The 20260-nt window shown below is 42.1% G+C and overlaps 1 protein-coding gene across 2 annotated transcripts in view; it reads left to right on the forward strand.

The window, feature by feature from the left end:
* The window catches only part of CAPZB (capping actin protein of muscle Z-line subunit beta), a 159353-nt gene that overhangs the window by 54694 nt on the left and 84399 nt on the right, over positions 1 to 20260 (forward strand). For both annotated transcript variants that reach the window (XM_004377186.2, XM_023732141.1), the window contains exon 2: positions 15901 to 15990. In XM_004377186.2, the coding sequence (XP_004377243.1) occupies positions 15901 to 15990 (90 nt within the window). The remainder of the gene's footprint in view (positions 1 to 15900; positions 15991 to 20260) is intronic.

Here is a 20260-nt window from a genome sequence, read left to right on the forward strand (position 1 = left end):
AACCAAAAAGGTCGGCAGTTCAAATCTGCCAGCCACTACTTGGAAACTATATGGGCGCAGTTCTGCTTTGTCTCATAGGGTCGCTATGAGTCTGAATTGACTCGATGGCAACGAGTTTTTGGTTTTTCCATGGCCACCCACTTGCAAGCCATCATGTAATGTTAGCTTATATAGTGAAGATTTTTTTTTGTTTTTTTGTTTTATTCTATATGGGAAAGTACATAGAATCTTGTGCCCTCTAGAATTAAATTCTGTATAAGAGGATGGTCCTAATACCTAATTTTTATTGAGCAATTACTATGTTCCAGGAACTGTGCGAGTTTCTTTTACATGTACTGTCTGACACCCTGCTGCAGGATAGGTATTATTATTATTGTTATTATTTCCATTTAACAGATGAGGGAATTTGAGGGTGACTCATGGAGGTGAGGGACTTAATCCAGAGTTCCATTGCTAGAAAGTGGTAGATGCAGGATTTAAACTTTGATCTGTCCTATTTCCAAGGTTCTTTTGCCACCACAGACCTGCAAAGTGGTCTTTCTTATGTCTTAAAAATTGAAGCTAGAAGGACCTCATTTTTAGGCATCTCCCTGCCGAGTGGGTCCTGATGTGAACTGGAAAGAGCATTGTGACAGGTCTGGGGTTACATTTGCGTACATATCACAGGTTGGTAAAATGTTGCATTGTGGTTTTTCCTGGTGATATATTTGGGGGTGCTGAGGGGTGGTTGTTGTAGGATTGAGTTGTTGTGCTGTGCCCATGGTTGACAGTGTATGGTATAGTAACATAGTAAAGAGTTGCCTTTCAGCTGGATAGGGCAAGCAGATAGAGACAACCAGAGATTGGATGGAATCTTTCATTTATACTCACACACAGGCATCTGAAATATAGCCCAGGAAGCTAGGGAAGAAATGGGCCAAGTACTTAGCCTGATACATACGCATTGTGTTCTGTTTTCCTTTGGACATAAGTCAAAAGCATTGCTGCCCCCTTCTAGATGAAATATTTGGATTGATGGGGCCTTTAGTTTGTCCAAATCCTTTAAATCTTGCGGTTTTCCCATCAAGACTTGTCCATTTATGCCATTTGCAAGTTGGATGCAAGATCTCCCTCATGCCTTTGGAAGCCGTGTGCAATGTTTTATTGGAGTAAACCCATGTCCAAATGTTACAGATTTCATCCAGACCATCTTATAAATCTGTTTGGGAGAAGGTTTATGTGAATTGGCTTCTTCTGCTATGAAAAAGGGAGTTTACTTTTCTTAACCTTCATCAGTGAACATGTGGACAATGTTTTTCCAAACTTTTTTTTTCTTTTTAACTGTTATTTGGAATACTGGGACACTCTGCTTTAATCATCCTAGACTTTTGTGAATAGCTTCTTAAATTTCTTGTGCCACTGAGCTAGAAATGGGCAGCAGTATGGCATCCATTGAAGGTGTCTTAGGATTGCCCCTAATTGTGTCTAACTGCCAGTTGACAAAGTGGAGGGATTAGTCATCTGTTACATGAATCCAGCCAGGATCATGCAGAGGAAGAAGCTGTAGACATCTTTGAAACATGAATGATCAGACAATAGGCAATGGTGCCTTGTAGCTCTTCAAAGGGGTCCATGAAACTCTCAACCAGAGAAACTGTCTGAAAAAGGCTTTAGCGTTTTAGAGAAATCCACCTGTCAGTGATAGAGCTTGTGAGAATGGAGTCTGTAATTCACGGTGACAGGAGGGTCCAGAATCCTAGATAAAACTGTCCGTAATTTGCCCAACCTAGAAGAGACTCACTGCCTCTTTCTGATTTGGTGAGCTTGTCAGTTGTTCCCTAAAAGTCCCTTAAAATTAATTGTATTTCAGTTTGTTTGAGTTGGGTAAAATTTTTAAGAGTATGTACGAGCTTGAGAGGCAGACCTGTGTTGCATTCTTCTCATGTCATTCATTCAGTACCCTGGGTCTGGCACAAGTCACTTAACCTTTCTGAGCCTCAGTTTACTTATCTATGAAACTGGGATAATAGCACCCAGCTCATGGAGTTGTGAGACTCTCCTAAAGCGCTCACATGCAGTGCCTGGTGCATGGGAAGCCGTTAGCAGATGTTAGTTGGCCTCCCTTACTTTTTTTGAAATTGGTGTGCATTTTGGATACTTGGTTTCTTAATAAAGAATGATTAATTTGGAAAATAAAAATTATCTGGATGCTAAATAAATATTTCGAATAATGCCATTGTTTATTCTAAATGTAGAATTTTATTTAAAATAGTATTTTTAGGTAAATCCAGCCCCATTCTTAAATTTTGACTTGTCACTAAACTATAAGCAGATAGAAAGCACTGAACTATATAGTAACCCACTGCCGTTGAGTCAATTCCGACTCACAGTGACCCTTGTGGATAGAGTAGAACTGCCCCATAGGGTTTCCGAGGCTATAAATCTTTATGGAAGCAGAGCCACATCTTTCTCCCTCGGAGTGGCTGGTGGGTTCAAACGGCCTACCTTTCAGTTAGCAGCCGAGTGCTTAACTACTGCACCACCAGGACTCATTAAAACTGTATAATAGATTTATTTCTGGTTCTGTTTCAGCTGCTATTTAGTTATGTTTAGGAGTCCTGGGTGGTACAAATGGTTAATGTGTTTGGATGCTAACCAGAAGTTGGAGGTTTGAATCCATCCACAAGTGCCTCAGAAAAAAGGCCTGGTGGATCTACTTCTGAAAAAATCAGCCACTGAAAACCCTGTGGAGCACAGGTTCTACTCTGACACATATGGGGTCACCATGAATCAGAATCAACTCAATGGCAGCTGGTAACTGGTTGTTGTTGTTGGGTGCTGTTGAATTGATTTCGATGCATAGCGACCCCATGTGACAGAGTAGAACTGGCCCACAGGGTTTTCTAGGCTGTAATCTTTACAGAAGCAGTCTTTCTCCCATGGAGCATGCTGGGTGGGTTTGAACTGCTAAAGTTTTGGTTAGGAGCTGAGCGCTTAACTGTTGTATCACCAGGGCTCAGTTTTTCTCATTATTTAAGGAAGACTGTGATGAGATCATTTCTGAGGGCCCCTTTAGCTTACCGTTTCTGATTCTGTGTTTTAAAATCTGGAGAGGTAGAGGGAGGCACACCCAAGATAAAATGCTCCAGTTCATCCAGCTGGCTCACTAGCAGAGCCAAGATCTGAGCATGAGAAACCTGGCAGAGCGTGATTGGAGCAGTGGAGTTGTCAGTTGTCATCTTACTTGGGGTGTTTCCCTGCATAAAGTCATCCCCTCTGCTCTGGATATGTCAGAGTCATTAAAACAGGCAGCAATTGCCTTTAGTCTGAGAGCTGAATGGGAACGAAGTGTAAGTTCATAGAACAGGGACCAGCAAGCTTTTCGGAGGTATTCAGGGGGCTGGGGAGCCCGCAAATATGTGTTGGGGCAGATGGGGATGGATGATGCAGGAGGAAAAAGGCATCTGCCTTATAGGGGAGATAGAACACTCAAATTAACTTTTGCTTACTTGTCTTGCTGAGTAGGGCCCCTGCTTTGCCAATTACAGTGTGCTGTCACAGTCGTCCCTCTAGGATCCCAGATTACCCTTTGCTGTCGAGTTGATTCTGACTCATAATGACCCTATAGGATAGAGTAGAACTGCCCCGTAGGGTTTCCAAGGAGCAGCTGGTGGATTTGAACTGCTGGCCCTTGGTTAGCAGGGCAAGCTGTTAACCACTACACAGATTGCTAATTCCTTATTGAGAGTTTTTGCCATTCCACGAAGTTCACCAGATAAACCTTGATCTCTACAGAGAAACCGTTCTATAACATTCTGCAGTTAGAGATTCTTGGGCTACACACATTGAATCTGTTCTCCAAAGCCTTTTTTTTTAAAATCCAAACTACAGCAAAGGTATAGCTTCAGCTTCTAAGTGTGACTCATTTCGGATCTTTCACTTCCTGAGGAAGATGTGTAAGGGAAAAATCTGCTGATGGCTGTTGTAGCGTTTGACACAGAGCATGTATGTAGGTTGCTAAGTTTTGCTCTGGAATAAATACATCAGGGAGAAGTACGTGGAAATTCTCATTACTGAGTCAAGGGAGTTTGGGCACCCTCCTAGGGCTGTCCCATCTGTATGGTTTTGATGGAAACACCAACAAATAGGGAGAAGGTTAAATGGTGGAAATATTTCTTGGTGGTATGCTGGGCTGGAGAGATGCATCCGAGGGCTTCAGAAAGAAAGCTGAACAAGGGGATAACTAAACACAGAAGTTTTCTGCCCCAAAGGCATTATCCTTTCCTCTCTCTTTGGTTTAGGGAAGCCATCGGCCCCATGCACTCCATCGTACATGGGGCAGGGAGTTTGTGTGGGGTGACTGCTGTAGAAGTTTGCCCTCCTTTGTTGGTGTTTAATGACTTGGAAACTGAAATAACACTTCACCCACCTTTCTAGAGACTCCTGGCAGCCTGAGTGGAAGACTTGGCATCAAGTGAGGGAAAAATGAGGGGAGAAGGGACTACTGTGCACCCAAAGATGTTAGGTCCCAACAGATAAACTGTGTGCTTTACTCTATAGGGGAGCTCCTGCCATATATGGAGGATGGAGTGTGAGGGTGCCTTTATGGGCCAGACACTGTGTCTCATTCTCAGTGCCCTTGCAAGGTGGAGATATTACTAGGCCCATTGAAAATTGAGCCTCCAAGGGATTAAGTGGCGACATGCTTGGTTCCCCCTTACAGGTTGAGTGAGATAGTAGGAATTATTATATCACGTCTGTGCCTTTAGAGTCTTAGACTGCATGAAAGCTATGTACCCTCATCCTGGAAAAAACGTGTGCATAGATACACACAAATCTTTTTTATTTATTTGTTTGTTTATTGTTGTAGTTTAAGTGCAAGTTTACATTTCAAGTTAGTCTCTTATACGAAAATTTATACATACATTGTTATGTGACCCTAATTGCTCTCCCTATACTGTGACAGCACACTCCTCCTTTCCACCCCTGATTTCCCATGTCCATTCAACCAGCTTCTGACCCTCTCTGCCTTCTCAACTCATCTCCGGACAGGAGCTGCCCATTTAGTCTCATGTATCTACTTGAGCTAAGAAGCACACTCTTCATGACTATCATTTTATGTCCCACAGTCAAGTCCATTCTTTGATTGAAGAGTTGGCCTCGGAAATTGTTTTAGTTCTGGGCTGATAGAGAATCTGAGGGCCGTGCTTTCTGGCGTTCCTCCAGTCTCAGACCATTAAGTCTGGTCTTTTTACTAGAATTTGAGTTCTGCCTCCCACCTTTCTCCCACTCAATCAGGGACACTCTGTTGTATTCCCTGGGCAGTCATTGGTGTTAGCTGGGCACTATCTAGTTCTTCTCGTCTCAGGCTGATGAAGTCTCTGGTTTATGTGGCCCTTTCTGTCTCTTGGGCTAGTACTTTCCTTGTGTCTTTGGTGTTCTTCATTCTCCTTTACTGCAGGTGGTTGGGACCAATTGATGCATCTTAGATAGCTGCTCGCAAGCTTTTAAGATCCCATACGCCACTCACCAAAGTAGGATGCAGAACATTTTCTTAATCTTTGTTGTGCCAGTTGACCTAGATGTCCCCTGAAAGCATGGTCCCCAGACCCTCACCCCTGCTACTCTGTCCCTCAAAGTGTTTGATGGTATTCAGGAAACTTAACTAGCTCTGGTTTAGTTCAGCTGTGCTGACGTCCCCTGTAGTGTGTGCTGTCCTTCCCTTCACCTAAGATAATTTAGTTAGTGAATAACCCTCACCCCCACTCCCCACCCTCGTAACCATCAAAGAATGTTTTCTTTGTTTAAACCTTTTCCTGTGTTCTTATAATAGTGGTCTTATACAATATTTGTCCTTCTGTGACTGACTAAATTCACTCAGCATAATGCCCTCCAGATTCCTCCATGTTGTAAGATGTTTCATGGCTTCATTGTTGTTCTTTATCGTTGTATAGAATTCCATTGTGTGGATATACCATAATTTGTTTATCCGTTCATCCGTTGATGGGCACCTAGATTGTTTCCATCCCTTTGCTATTGTTAACAGTGCTCCAGTGAACATGGGTGTGCATATATCTATTCAGACACACACAAATCTTTAAGCAGTGTCAGAGTGTTCACGTGTCCTCTGAACCTATCTGTAGGCCTATGACTGTGGACTTCAAATTATGAATTAGTGATTTATTCCTCTCTCAAAGTTATTTGTCTGTTTATTTTTTAATAGGAATGGGTTTCTAGTTTTCTGGTTTCTCAACCTGTATTGGATTAGATACAACATATTAGATGAGGCAGTGCAGCTGACAGCCTGACAGGAGAGGCAGAAAAACTAGAAAAGCAGACTCAGGGTTCTTTTCCAGAAATGGATACTCAGCTATCTCCTTGGCCAGTGAAAAATGGTTTAACGGTTCATTGCATTGTCCTCTGTGTAAAAACATTGGCTATGTAATATATTTTAGAGAGATTGCCATATTTTAGGATTAAAAAAAGTTGGTACTTTGGTTATCTGGAAAAGTCATTGGGAGGATCTCCCCAGTTCTCAATAAATAATGAAATAAATGGAATAACTGGAGTGATGGCCAAACTAAGTGTGGAATAAAGATGATATAGCCGTTTTTCCTGCTGTTTACTCCACTGTCCTCTTCCTTACATCAGAAGCTCTTTGAAGACAAGGACCATGTCTGACTAGTTTGGCCCTGTGTCCCCATAGTTGTTGATGAATCAAGTGGGAAGATAACATGGTGTATAGAAGAAAACCTCTCAATATGAAGATAAAAGTTCAAGTGCCGCTTTTGCCCCTGATTGTGTGATCCTGCAAAACTTTTGCTGAACCTCATTGTTTGTCTGTAAATTGAGGGGGCTGGATTGAGATGAGTCATCCATCCAGATCTGAATTTCTGTGATCATAACTGCTTGAGAAGTTTTTAAGAGACTTGTAATGTGATTACATTTTCATGGTGATCAAAATAACGTTGGTCAAGCTGTGATGGTATACGGTAGACCCCAAATGGTTGAAGGCGTCTTGGTCTGTCAAATGGACCTCTCACTGTGGCTTTGAGTCACTCAATATAGGGGGTTGGGTTTTCCCATGGGAATGAGAAGTCATCCAAAGGGAATGCCTGTGTTTATGTTTGGCGAGGCATCACCCTGTGTGCGGTTGTCATCACTGTTTCCCTCCAGGAGGATGGAACCACAGGGCAGGCAGGCAGTGGAAGAAACACTTTTCTCTTTATTAATCCAAAATGTGCAGTTTTCCATAGCGACCTAAAGATGAGTTGTTAGCTGGGCCAGCCCATGAATCTTTCCCCAGATAGAATTGTTCCTGAGCCACATGGCAGAAAACAGATTCAGCTTTTAAACAAAGTCGCTTGTTGGGTCACAGATTATACAAGACAAACCATCGTGAAGTTAGACTCCATAAATTTGTGATACGTCAGCCAGGGCTCCAGTAAAGTTTACCTTTGTGCTGTCTATGAAGTAATTATTTGCTAAGTCTCTTGATAATGTAAATAAGTAAAGGTCTTGATGAGCTTAAGAACAAACTTTAAAGACCTTGAGTCTTTGGTTGGCTGTTTATGTATAGACAGATGCTATTAAGTACAGATCTTCCTTACCCAGTCGCTAGAGCAGCCAAGTGGTTATTCTGCTCGGAAATACTGTTAACAGTTTGAGTTACTGCATGTCCTTGAAATTGCAAACACTGTGTTTTAAAAGGACACACACAGACCATACACAATCTAATTGAGACTATAGTACTGTCTTCTAGCAGGTGGCTCCAGCTAGAAAACTTAGTCATCATCTCTGATGGTTCCTGTGTGTCAGGAAATCAGGAGGGCCTTGGCGAGGTGGTTTTGACTTGCAGTCTTTTGCTATTCCACTTGGACAGCCAAAGCTGGAGCAGTAGGGGCCAGCCAGGTAGCCCTCACTTCACAGTCTCAGGGTCTCTTTATGTGGCTTTTCTGCATGGACTAGGTTGGGCTTCCTCACAAATGGCAGCCTTTGGGCAGCTGAACTGTTTGCATTGTAGCTAGGGGCTCCAAACATGAGTGTTACAGCAAGCCAGATATAAGCCGTATCACCTTTTATGGCCTAGCCTCAGTACTCTCACATAGGCTCATTTTCTCTGTATTGTATTGATAAAAACAGTCACCAAAGCTCCCCCGTTTCTAAGGGGAGAGGACAGGGACTCCCACCTCTTAATGAGAGGACTGTCAAAGTCACAGTGTAAAAATAGTATGTGGGATGAAAGATATCGTTATGGCCATTTTGGGGGAAATACTTGCTTCGCCTTCTGAGATGCAACCATGTTTCTGTCATTTCCCTTTGGAAAAATTGTTAGGGGCTCCTAATCCCTCGTGGGGAGTCCCTGGGTGATGCAACAGTTTACATACTCAGCTGCTAACTGAAAGATTGGAGTCTGAGTCTACCCTGCAGTGCCTTGGAAAAAAGGCCTGGTGATCTACTTCCAAAAAATCGGCCATTGAAAACCTTATGGAACACAGTTCTACTCTGACACACAGGGGACACTGTGAGTTGGAATCGACTCAATGGCAACTGTTTTGTTTGTTTGTTAATAGTTCTTGGAAAAGTAGTTTTTAAAGTTTTAAAAGACAAAAAACATGGCACAGATAACTTATATCGGTAAAGGAGATAACAGCAAAACTGTGCTGGGAGAAGTGAGGGTTGGAGCCTGGGGAGTGGAGCTCTGTAGAACCCTGGAGGCTGGTTAGAAAACTGCCGTCCTCTGAGCAGTTTGGGCACCAGCTGGCCTTGGACTGGCCCCTAAACACACAGCCCCAGTTGCCTCCCCAGGGCCATTTCCCACTGTTCTCTGCAACCTGAGCCCACCTCCCTCACCTCATATGGAGCATGTCAGTTTGCTCTCTCTTCCATGCCTTTCTTCTTTTATCCTGCTGCACCTGCTGCCTGCAGAGGCCCTTCCGTGTCTTCCTTCCGCACTCCTACTCATCCAGCGATAGCCCAACTCACGTACCCCTCTTCTGAGAAATCTTTTGGGGTTCTCTATACCACTTAGGGTGTTCCTTTATTGTAACACTTATCACGTTTGTGGGTAGAGTTGCCTTTTTTACTAGACTTTAAGCTTATCATAAGTTGGGATATAATTCTATTTTTTACATCCCTACCTAAGGATTGAATAAATTTTACTTGATGGTGATTTCCAAATCAGGCTTTGCCCTTTTGGCTCATTTAATAAGCCAAATTTACTGTATCTCCAAAGTTTTGACAACTTTATCAGATACATGAACTCTAGCAGGTTTTTTTTAGACTATGTTGTTGTTAGGTGCCGTCGAGCCAGTTCTGACTCATAGTGACCCTATGTACAACGAAACGAAACCCTGCCCTGTCCTGCACATCCTCACAATTGTTCCTATGTTTGAGCCCTTTGTTGCAGCCACTGTGTCAGTCCATCTCGTTGAAGGTCTTCATCTTTTTCACTGACCCTCTCTCTACCTTACCAAGCATGACGTCATTCTCCAGGGACTGGTCCCACCTGATAACATGTCCAAAGTACCTGAGTCGAAGTCTCACCATCTTTGTTTCTAAGGAGGATTCTGGCTGTACTTCTTCCAAGACAGATTGGTTTGTTCTTCTGGCAGTCCATGGTATATTCAGTATTCTTCGCCAACACCATAATTCAAAAGCGTTAATTCTTCTTTGGTCTTCCTTATTCATTGTCCAGCTTTCACATGCATATGAGGCAATTGAAAACACCATGGTTTGGGTCAGGCACACGTTAGTCCTCAAAGTGACGTCTTTGCCTTTTAACACTTTAAAGAGGACTTTGGCAGCACATTTGCCCAATGCGATATATCATTTGATTTCTTGACTGCTGCTTACATGGGCATTGATTGTAGATCCAAGTAAAATGAAATTCTTGGCAATGTCAGTCTTTTCTCCATTTATCATGATGTTGCTTATTGGTCTAGTTGCGAGGATTTTTGTTTTCTTTATAGTGTTTAATAAACTGATTTATTATTCTGAAAAATTGTTCTAGTCCATGTTGGCAGTTGTTTCACTTGTTCTAGGGTGATTTAAGTGAGTTGTGTGTTTTTTTCTTTAAGTCATGTGAAAAACTAGCACAAAGTTAAACATTTCCTATGTCAGTTTATATGCTAAAAAACAAAAACCTATCCTTTGGAGCCTGGCCTAGTTTAAAAAGTGGGAATAACTGTCCCCTTCTTATCCTTTGACATCCTGACAAGGCTTCTTCCTTGCTTTTCCCCATATTGATTTTGACTACACCATGAGCTCCATAAAGACGGGGACTTTGTTATGTTCACCATTCAGCATTGTAAATAGTGCTGTTACCTAGGAAACACTCAATAAGTAATTGTCAGATGACTAATTGAATGGGCAGAGAATTGTGGAGAATAAAGTAAAGTGGTCGTTCTTTTACTATTTGCCTTTCAACTTGGAAAACGTCAGGAGTGGAAGGTAGAAGTGGTAAGGCTAATTTTATGAAGGTGGTGTCTGGATCAGTTAATTAACATTTTGAAGGAGCCACCACTTGGAGAGCTCTTAGTCATGGGATGAGAGTTTACAAATAAATAGAAAGTCAGAGGTTAGGGGAAGTAACCACGAGGGAGGGAAATCCTAGGAAAATAATTGACACATGAAGAAGTGCAAATTAATGTATTGTGAACTGTGCCTCGTCACCCTGAACCTTCTGTGCCCCGTTACTGTACACATCACACTATGTTGTGATTGTTTACTATTTTGTGGACATTTTGTTCCTTGAGAGGTGGGGCTGTTTCACTCATAGGGCTTTAGTTCAGGGCTTGGCGGTCGATTGGCCGTCAGCACGTGATTGTTGGATTGAAACCTAGTTGTAGGCCCGTAAGGAAGGAGCTGTGGAGGAAAGTAGTGTTTGTGCACCACGGCTGAATCCAGGAAGATGATTCTAAAGAGCGGGGCAGATGGGACTCATTGGAGTGCAGTCTGCACTTGGAGTAAGATAGAGGGCATGGCCCGTCCAGGAGGACTCTTAGAGGCCATCTCATCCAAATCCCAGGCCACAAGGTTAAGTGAACAGCCCAAGTTGCATAGCTAGTGACAGGACAGATATTGGGCCCTAGACCCCCAAATCTCAGTTTCTGCCCTTGCTTGCTCTTGTTTGTATTTTTTCTATTACCTTTAAAAATATATATTGATATATGAAAACTACAAAGAAATTTATTAACATATATGTAAGTTTGAAGCATTATGATGATATATAACGGATACCCTTGAACCCACTACCCTGTGCAAGACCTATGGATAGCAACTTTCATCTGTCCTTGGTGGCCTCTTCTCTCATAACCACTGTTTTCACTTCTCTGGATTTTGTATTTATTGTTCCCTTGTCTTGAAAGAAAAAAATCTTGATAAGTTTAAAACACACTCACACTCATATGTCTAAGTAATAGAGAGTTCAGTACAGGCAGTCCCCAGGTTATGAACGAGATCAGTTCCTAAGTGTGTCTAAGAATTTGTAGTTCAGTTGGATCAGGTGCATATGGTTCTTATTTAGCCTTTCTTTCGTGCAAGAAAAGGCTCGAAGCCTTTTCAATGATTTAAAAGCTGCACGTGCAGCAAGTGAAGGTAATTGTGATGAAGAATTTGTTGTGAGTAGGGGTTGGTTCATTCATTTCAAAGTGGGGCAAATTTACATAACATTAAAGGGCAAGTACCAGTTTTCTATAAGTCACGTTCTCCTAACCAGGGCACTTACTCTATTGCTTGTTTTTGAGCTTTATAAAAGTGACAGCATCCTAGGTAGTCCCCTGGGACATCCCCTCACCCCAATCTCCATCACCTCTATTTCTAGGGTCATGCATGTTGTTGCGTGTAGCTATAGGTCATCCATGTTTTCTTCATTCTCCTGTGCTTGTACCTGTTTGGACCCCTTAGGGTTTGGCATGACTACAAAGTGAATGATTGCAAACTCATTGCCGTAAAGTAGATTCAAACTCATAGCGACCCTATAGGACAGGATAGAACTGCCCTATAGGGTTTCCAAGGCTATAAGGCTTTATGGAAGCAGACTGCCATATCTTTCTCCCATGGAGCAGTTGGTGGGTTCGAACCACCGAATCTCTGGGTTGGCAGCCGAGCACTTTAACCACTGTGCCACCAGGGCTATTTGAATGGCTCCAGTTAACTCTGATTTTAACTTTTTACAGGCTGTCATTAAGCTTCCTCATGTTGGTTCGCTTGGAAGCATTTAGTCATTTACTAATTTAATGATAGTTAAACATTCTTAGCCCTACAAATTTGTAGTGAAACATTTCCAATTAAGATTAATTGGCATTGATGAAAAATATTAGTTAGACAGTTTTACAGCAGTATTTTAGTGCTTTCTACTAGGTACAGTTAGACGAAGGACTGTCAGGAAGGAACACTTTATGCTGCTGGCACCCATGCAGGGGTGAGGGTGCAAACAGCATATTGAGGCTGGGGGGTGAACAGACTGTTGAAGGGATAAAACAGTGTCTTATGATGACTCTGTCTGGTCAAGTTAATGTATTTTCTTTTCCTGTATTGTACCCTGCTCAGTTTCTAGTTAATCCCTTCTGGATCCCAGTATGTGCTGGATTAAAGTTTCAAATTAGCTGGGCCTGTTTATATCTGAGTTTGTTTTTCAGTTCTCAGGAAGATTGTTAATATCCAATTGAGAATGTTTTCCAAAAACCAGAAATCCTTAGAGGTGTGAGTGGTCCATGAATCACAATTGTGTGTAAAATGTTTCTGTGCGGGAGCAGTTTTCTGGACAGAGGAGCTTTAACTTTGATTCGTTTCTAGGAGCCTGCAACTGCCCAAATTTTAAGACAGATGATTTTAGACCAGGGTTTCTCAGCCTTGACTTCATTGACATTTTGGGCCTGGTAATTGGTGTGGCGCAGTGGTTAGAAACTCGGCTGCTAACCAGAAAGTCGGCAGTTCGAATCCACCAGCCGCTCCTTGGACCCTTATGGGACAGTTTTGTGCTGTTCTATAGGGTCGCTATGAGTCGGAATTGACTCGATGCCAAAGGTTTGTTTGTTTTTTTAAATATGTTGTAGGTGGGGCTGTCCTGTGCACTGTAAGATGTTTAGCAGCATCCCTGGCCTCTACTGACCAGATTTCAGTGCTCCTCCTCCCCCAGTTGTGACAGCAGATTTCACTTGAATCGTTTATGGTTTTCTTTTCTTACGTGGCCAGAAGAATACATAGTTATGTATAGAGTTTGAACATATAGTTTAAAGTGAACTCTAGTTTACTTTGAACTCTAGAGTGATAAAGACTTCAGCGTTGGAGTAAGTGGGGGTATTGTTATAAAATATATTTAAAATATGTATTTACACACTCAAACACACAGAAAATATTTCCAATCATTACCCTGGCTGGTGCAAATGGTTAACATGCTCAGTTGCTCACCAAGAAGTTGGCTTTTCAAGTCTACCAAAGGTGCCTCAGAAGAAAGGCCTGGTGACGATCTACTTCCAAAAAATCAGCCATTGAAAAAACCCTGTGGAGTACAGTTGTACTCTGATAGACATGGGATTACCATGAGTCAGAATTGATACAACAGCAATTGCTTTACTGTATTAAACAGTTTACATGCATTATCTAAATCATTGTAACACTCTTAAGAGGGTAGATAGTGTACCCATTTTATGGATAAGTAAATAGAGGCTCATAGAGAGTCAGAAACTTGTGTAAGGTCACAGAACTGGGAATGGAATATAAGTCTCTCGTGTCAAATCAAGGAGCCCTGGTGGCATAGTGGTTAAGTGCTTGGCTGCTAACTGAAAGATGGGCTTTTCCAACCCACTAGCCACTCCATGGGAGAAGGATGTGGCAGTCTGCTTCTGTAAAAGATTTACAGCCTTGGAAACCCTATGGGGGCATTTCTACTCTGTCCTGATTATAGGGTCGCTAAGAGTCAGAATCCACTCTACAGCAATGGATTTGGCTTGGTTTTAGTGTCAAATCAGCTCATCTGTGTTGTCTACCCTAGATGTGGTGTTAAAATGTTTCCCCATGATAGTGGACCAAACACATGTCACCGTGGCCTTGGCTAATGTGTTGGCTTAGCAGTGCCTGGCACAAGTAGGGAATTTATGGGATGTTTCATTAAACAAAACAAGTGATAGGATTTCTGGTGGATTTTTTTTCTTTGCAGTTTGTTGTGTGTCCCAAATTGTCACTGATAACTGTCTTAGGCAAGGGACAAGTTTTTTTTTTTAAACAGCCCACTATATATATCATATCAGTATCTGAAAATGAAGCTGACTATTTAACTGCTCCATTTAACATGGTGAATGTAAGACGGGTCTGTGCCCCACAGCCTGCTGTGGTTAACACACCTGGAGTGTGGATACTGATAGCCAAAGGCTGCATTTCATCACAGCCAAATGTGACATTTCCAGGAATGCTTTATATATTTTGTGAAGACTCCTTGGCATGTTGATTAAGGGCTTTAAAAAACCTTGAAACTGATCTGAGCAGAGCAGATTCCAGCTACAAATCAGATCAAGTCTCTCTGATTGGTAGTGTTGGGGACTCCATCTGCCTTACTTGCTGTTGCCTGCACTTCTTAAGAGTAGCATACAAAGGTCTTCACCATTTTACGTGGGTTTCCTTTCTCACCTATTTCTTGTTGCTCATCCTGAGGTTTAGCCTCATGTGTTAATAGTCTGCTGTGCACACAGTTTGCTTTGCACTTTACCAGTCTTGTCCCCATTGGGTCCCTCCCTTTGTCCCTTTTCCCCTCCCTCCTTTCCTTCTTCCCTCCTTTCCTTTATTATTATTATTTTTTTATGTATTTATGGTAGGTGGCTCTCAGTAAATATTTGTGATATAAGTATTAAACGAGGAGGGCATTGTGAAGCACACAGTGCATGGCATAAAGAAAGTGCTCAATAGGGTAGTTATGTTTACCCTCCCAGTGCCCCTCAGCAGCAGTGACCACAGTGTACTGCACTCACGGTCCACTTCACCATCTAGAGTGAGCTCCCCAGCTATAATGGGGGCCAGGACTTAGTCTAGCTTGCATAGGGTTTGACAACTGGGAAAATTTGTTGTTGTTGTTAGGTGCCATTGAGTGGATTCCGACTCATAGCGACCCTATGTGACAGAGTAGAACTGCTCCATAGGGTTTCCTAGGCTGTAATCTTTACGGCAGCAGTTTGCCAGGTCTTTCTCCTGTGGAGCTGCTGAGTGGGTTCAAACCGCCAACCTTTTTGTTAGTAGTCAAGCGCTTTTATCATTTGTACCACATAGGGCTCCTTTGGGAAGATTTACCAAGCTTTAAATGAAACCCCCTTTTTTTTTTTTCCCCAATACATTGGTATACTGGAAGTGGAAAAGAGAATGCAGAGCAGACCTCAGATGACAAGTTCTGATCTTTTCCCCAACTTGAGAATCATTCAGTAAAGCACTTTTAACATCTGTGTGCATCTTGGCACTTGTTTTTGCCTGGCTTTGTCCCTGGCTTAGAGCTCATCAAAGAACCTGGCCTGGTGATGGTACCTGATGTTTCTCTCCAGGATACAGCAAAGGATAAAGCCTCATCTGCTACTTGAGCAGGCTCACCACAGAACCAGCTGGGAGTCAGTACCTCTCCATGTATCAAGGTCTGCTGCTTAGAAGGAGGAAAGTCGATAAGGCTTTGAGATGTGGGTAAAAAGGGAGAGCAGATCTTTTGTATCTTTCTGAATGCTTCCACTTAAGATAGAGACTATTATCACTGAGGGCCTAGGCAGCCTGCTCGGTGGTCTCACGCCAAGTTACAAGTACATGGAGACATGCCAGAGGGCCCGCTGCAGTGCTGTTTGGATTTTAGAATTCCATGGGCAAGACAACAGCTGGAAAAATGCCTTTTAAAAAGTTTTTGGTGTTCGTATTGGCAAAACTGACTTAAGCACTTTTCTTTTTCCACAGAGTGATCAACAGCTGGACTGTGCCTTGGACTTAATGAGGCGCCTGCCTCCACAGCAAATCGAGAAAAACCTCAGCGACCTGATCGACCTGGTATGTGCCTTGTTCATATGGTTTCATGTGGGACTGTGGCTCATAATTGGTTGCTTTTGTGTAGCTTTTTCCGTGCAGAATTCAAAATACACAGGGAACCTTCTCTTTCCCCAGCCAGACACTGAGCTATGAGATTCTTCTAGATACATAGAAGATGAGCTTCACATGGTTAGCTCTTTTTAAGAGCCATCAGTGTTGATAAAACCTGAGATAATTCTAAAGTTGATTACCGTCTGCGGGTGCCTCCCACAACTACCTTGTCTTCAGTTTCTAGCACCTTGCATCTAGGCATGGTGAGCAGGATGCCACACACAACCAGCGGGCATTCAGCACTGTCAGCAGTACCAGGCTTTATTAATCTCTCGTCTATTATGTGCATTTCTCTAGCCAAAGGTATACAAACATTTCCCCTGTAAGGGCTTCAGAGGCTTCTTCATTTCTCGTTTGAAAAGGTATAACAAGCAAAATTGACTTTTAAAGAGCTCATCATCACATCTATGTTTAAAATATTCAGTTTATTTTTTAAGACTCAAAATGATGCCTCAGCTTAACTGGCTCCATAATATTATTTGAAAATGCTCAGAATATTTTAAAAAAATTTATGTTGCATAAGACACTGTAAGGTAAAATACTAACATCTATAAAGTCATAGGAAATATTAAAAACTGAGGGAAAAAATCACACTCCAAGAGGCCAACTGAGTTACCCTAGATCTTTTGGTCAATAAGTTCTGGTACCAGGCCTGGAACCATTCCATTGGTCCTCTAAGTCCAACTCCTCTCTGCTTTTCTCTGCATCCCGTGTCTTATTAGATGTAATTATCAATTGTCAAATGTGGCTGATGAATAAGGTATCTTTTAAAACAGTGGTTTGAAAACTTGTTCATGTTCTCTAGTGATATATTTAATTCCATTGTGTGAATTCAGAACTGTTATACTGGGTAAAAACAGTACTACAGAAGACTTGTGCCATTCACAGATAAAACTCTTCACAGCAGCCTGGAAGGTTTATAGCGGCACTATTTGTGTGTTTATAAGGATACAGACTCTGAACTGGGAAGCTGATTTGTGGTCCTATTACTATATCTTACATGTAATAGGTTCAGAAGTGAGAAGAAGGTGGTTTCTTGAGGTAAATGACCCTGACAAGAAAGCTAGGTGCAGGTGCTTGTGATGGAATTGAAGAGAAGAAGGTGAGTTCAGAAAAGTGATGGGTCCTGGCCAAAGTTTCAGATGAGTGTTAGAGAATAAAAGGTTGAAATTGTAATGCAAATGAATCCATTATATACTCAGAGTCAGGGATCACAAACCAGGAGCCAGGGAGGTGACGGAAGCGAATGCAGTGGACTTGGTGTGAGAAAAAGGGATTGGCAAGTCAGGGGACCGTCTGAAAGGACAGCTTTCCCTCTGCTGCAGTCAAGTTTTGCCCTGTGGGAGTGTCATCCTCTGTTGCTTGTTTTCACATTTTCCTGGAGGAACTATACATTTGGATTTTTAGGTGAACTAGCCTGATTTTTAAACATTGTCTCAAATATTAGGTTGGTTGGATCTGACTTTGTGTGATATCTGGGCGTGAACATGAGAAATGTGAGGTGTCGGGGTGGGGAGCCATGTGGGCTGCAGAGGTTAGAAGACATAGTCTTTCTAGGGAAATAGTGAAACATAAAGGTAGGATGTGCCCTTGAAAGTCAGAAGGAGTACTTGAATTTGATGTGATAGTAATAGTCACCATCGACTCACTTATTGAGCTTTTACTGTATTCAACACCTTGTGCTAATCCATTTACATGCGTGGCCTTAACTGAGCAGTCTTGTAAGGTAACACTACCAAATACACTCTGGGAAGCGCTGTACATGGTCTTTGCAGTTCACTTGGTCAGAAATTCAGGATCGGTTCTATGTGGAAGAGTTGGGCAAAAATTGAAGGTGTGATCAGATCTTTAATTTGGTCGGCTACAAAGGCTTCTTTTTCTTCAGTATGTATACTTTCTTCTTTAAGTATTGTCTTAGCTGCTATAACAGAGATACCGCAAGTAGGTGGCTTTAACAAATAGAAATTTATTTTGTCATCGTTGAAGAAGCTCGAAGTCTGAATTCAGGGCACTGGCTCTAGGAGAAGGTATTCTCTGTCTGCGCTGGGGGAAGGTCCTTGTCTCGTTTCAGCGTGAGTTCCTTGGCGATCTTCACGTGGCCTATGTCTTCCCCTCCATTTGTGCTTCTTCTCAGTGCTTAATCTGCTCTTTTTGTATCTCAGAGGTGATTGGCATAAAACAAATTCTGATATGGTCTCATTAACATAGCAAGGAAAGTCCAATTCCAAATGGGATTACATCCGCAGGTATAGGAGTTTAGGATTTACAACACGTATTTTGAGGGGACACAATTCAATCCATAACACATATAATGTATGCTTGGCTGAGTTTAAGTTTAGTTTGCCAATGTAGCTATTACTGTATTTTGGAAATAAACCGAACATAGATGTTAAAAGCCACGAGCAAATTGTTCTCCGGAGAATCTTCTTGGTGTTTAACAGGCTATTTGGTTCTTATGGCCAGTGAAGTGTTTTACTTTTTACTACAGCTGTGTCTTTTCTCTGTGATTCCCTCACCACTCTTTATTTCAGAGATGTGCATGTGCTTTTTTGGAAACCTGGCCAACTGGGTCCCTGGCTGTATATGCCAGATTTACGTTGGCTCAGCAGGGAAATGACAGCGTTGGTAGTGAATGAGGAAGAGCAGCACGAGCCATCTTTCACCAGAGCCAAGTATTGGGCACGAGAGATCAGCCCTGAGGTTTAGTTTGCAGAATGATACTTAGACACAGGTTGAAATACCAGACTGTGTCTCTCACTGCTAGATGATATAATATACCACATTCCACAGATTATTGTCAGCATGCACTCACTACGTTTTTTAACTTTGTCTTCTGTAGAATGTGTCTGGGAGATGGGGTAGAGTCAGACCAGGGTTGTGAGGATAGAACACTAACATTTGTTGAACATCTCCTACGTGCCTGGAACTTCTGTTATTAATTGATTTAATTTTCACCACACCCCATTAAGGTGCATACGATCACTCCACCTTTTTAAAAATAATACAAAGAGGCTCAGGTCAGGGTGCAGAACTTGCTGTATACAGGCAGGATTCAGACCCCAAGCCTAACTGTTCCCAATCCTGGGTTCTTTTCTTTGTGCCTGTCCTCTGGCTTTCTCGTCTGTCGTATAGCCACAGAAATAGTAGGTGGAACTAGGAAAGAGTACTAATTATTGAAATTAAATGCTAAAACCTGTCCTCTGTGCAAGTTGCAGTGTGAGGAAGAATCCAAGGTGGTGGTGTGGTACTTGGCAGCTCCAGGGATCCTGATTCCTCCTCCTTGTATACTCTGCTTGCTGGGTACTTTGGGGCCCAATCACTTATATTCAAAGTGACAGATTCAATATCGTGTGCCTTCTTGATGCGTCAGTTTTACCTGTTTGGGAGAGAAAGTGTTAAACAATTTAATTCATTAATAGTCTAAGATATGTTTTATTAAAACAGATATATTATGGAGAATAAAGTTCACACAAATTTACAAAATAAAACTAGAGCCTTGGAAGAAACTCCCTTCTTAGAGCCAGGCTGTTCAGGATTTGCAGTTCGCTTTTGTCTGTCACTTCTTGGGGCAGCTTAAGAGGTGCCGACTTCCCCTCACTGGCTGTGTGGAGGTGACCAGGCTTGGTCCCCATCTACCTCATGAGGCTGAATAAGAGGCCATAATAGATTCTCATTGTCTCAGAATGGGTTGGGGAATCAGTGTTCTCATTAATTGTATTTTAATTGACATATGATGAATGTCAAAATGGAAATGGAGCATGACTTTCAACAAATTAGGATCTGGTAAAGCATGCTCATTAAAACTATATTGGCATGCTTCAGAAGCTGCTTTTGATGGGCTTCCAGGTCCTAACTATGTACCATACGTGTATAAGAGGCAGTTGTACTGAGTCCTATGGCCAGTTGTAAAAATTACTTCTTTGAGTGTTTTCCAGTCATCAGTGCCATTTGTTTCCTGTTTGCCCTGGGAATGACAGTTTATCTTTTCTTTTTAAACTGAACATGCATAGTGTTTCTTTTATTCTTGTAAGAGTTGGCCTGTGTTGAGTGTAGTGTTGTAGTTCTGAAGTCTACATGCAGTTCTAGTTTCTTCCCAAAGCTGTAATTGCAGAAATTCACAGAGTGACGAGTCCATCTAGAAGCAAAGTATCTGGACCTGTGTTTCATGTAACCTGGGATT

Source organism: Trichechus manatus, unplaced genomic scaffold (genome assembly GCF_000243295.1).
Source record: "Trichechus manatus latirostris isolate Lorelei unplaced genomic scaffold, TriManLat1.0 scaffold00048, whole genome shotgun sequence".
NCBI classification, from domain to species: Eukaryota; Metazoa; Chordata; class Mammalia; order Sirenia; family Trichechidae; genus Trichechus; species Trichechus manatus.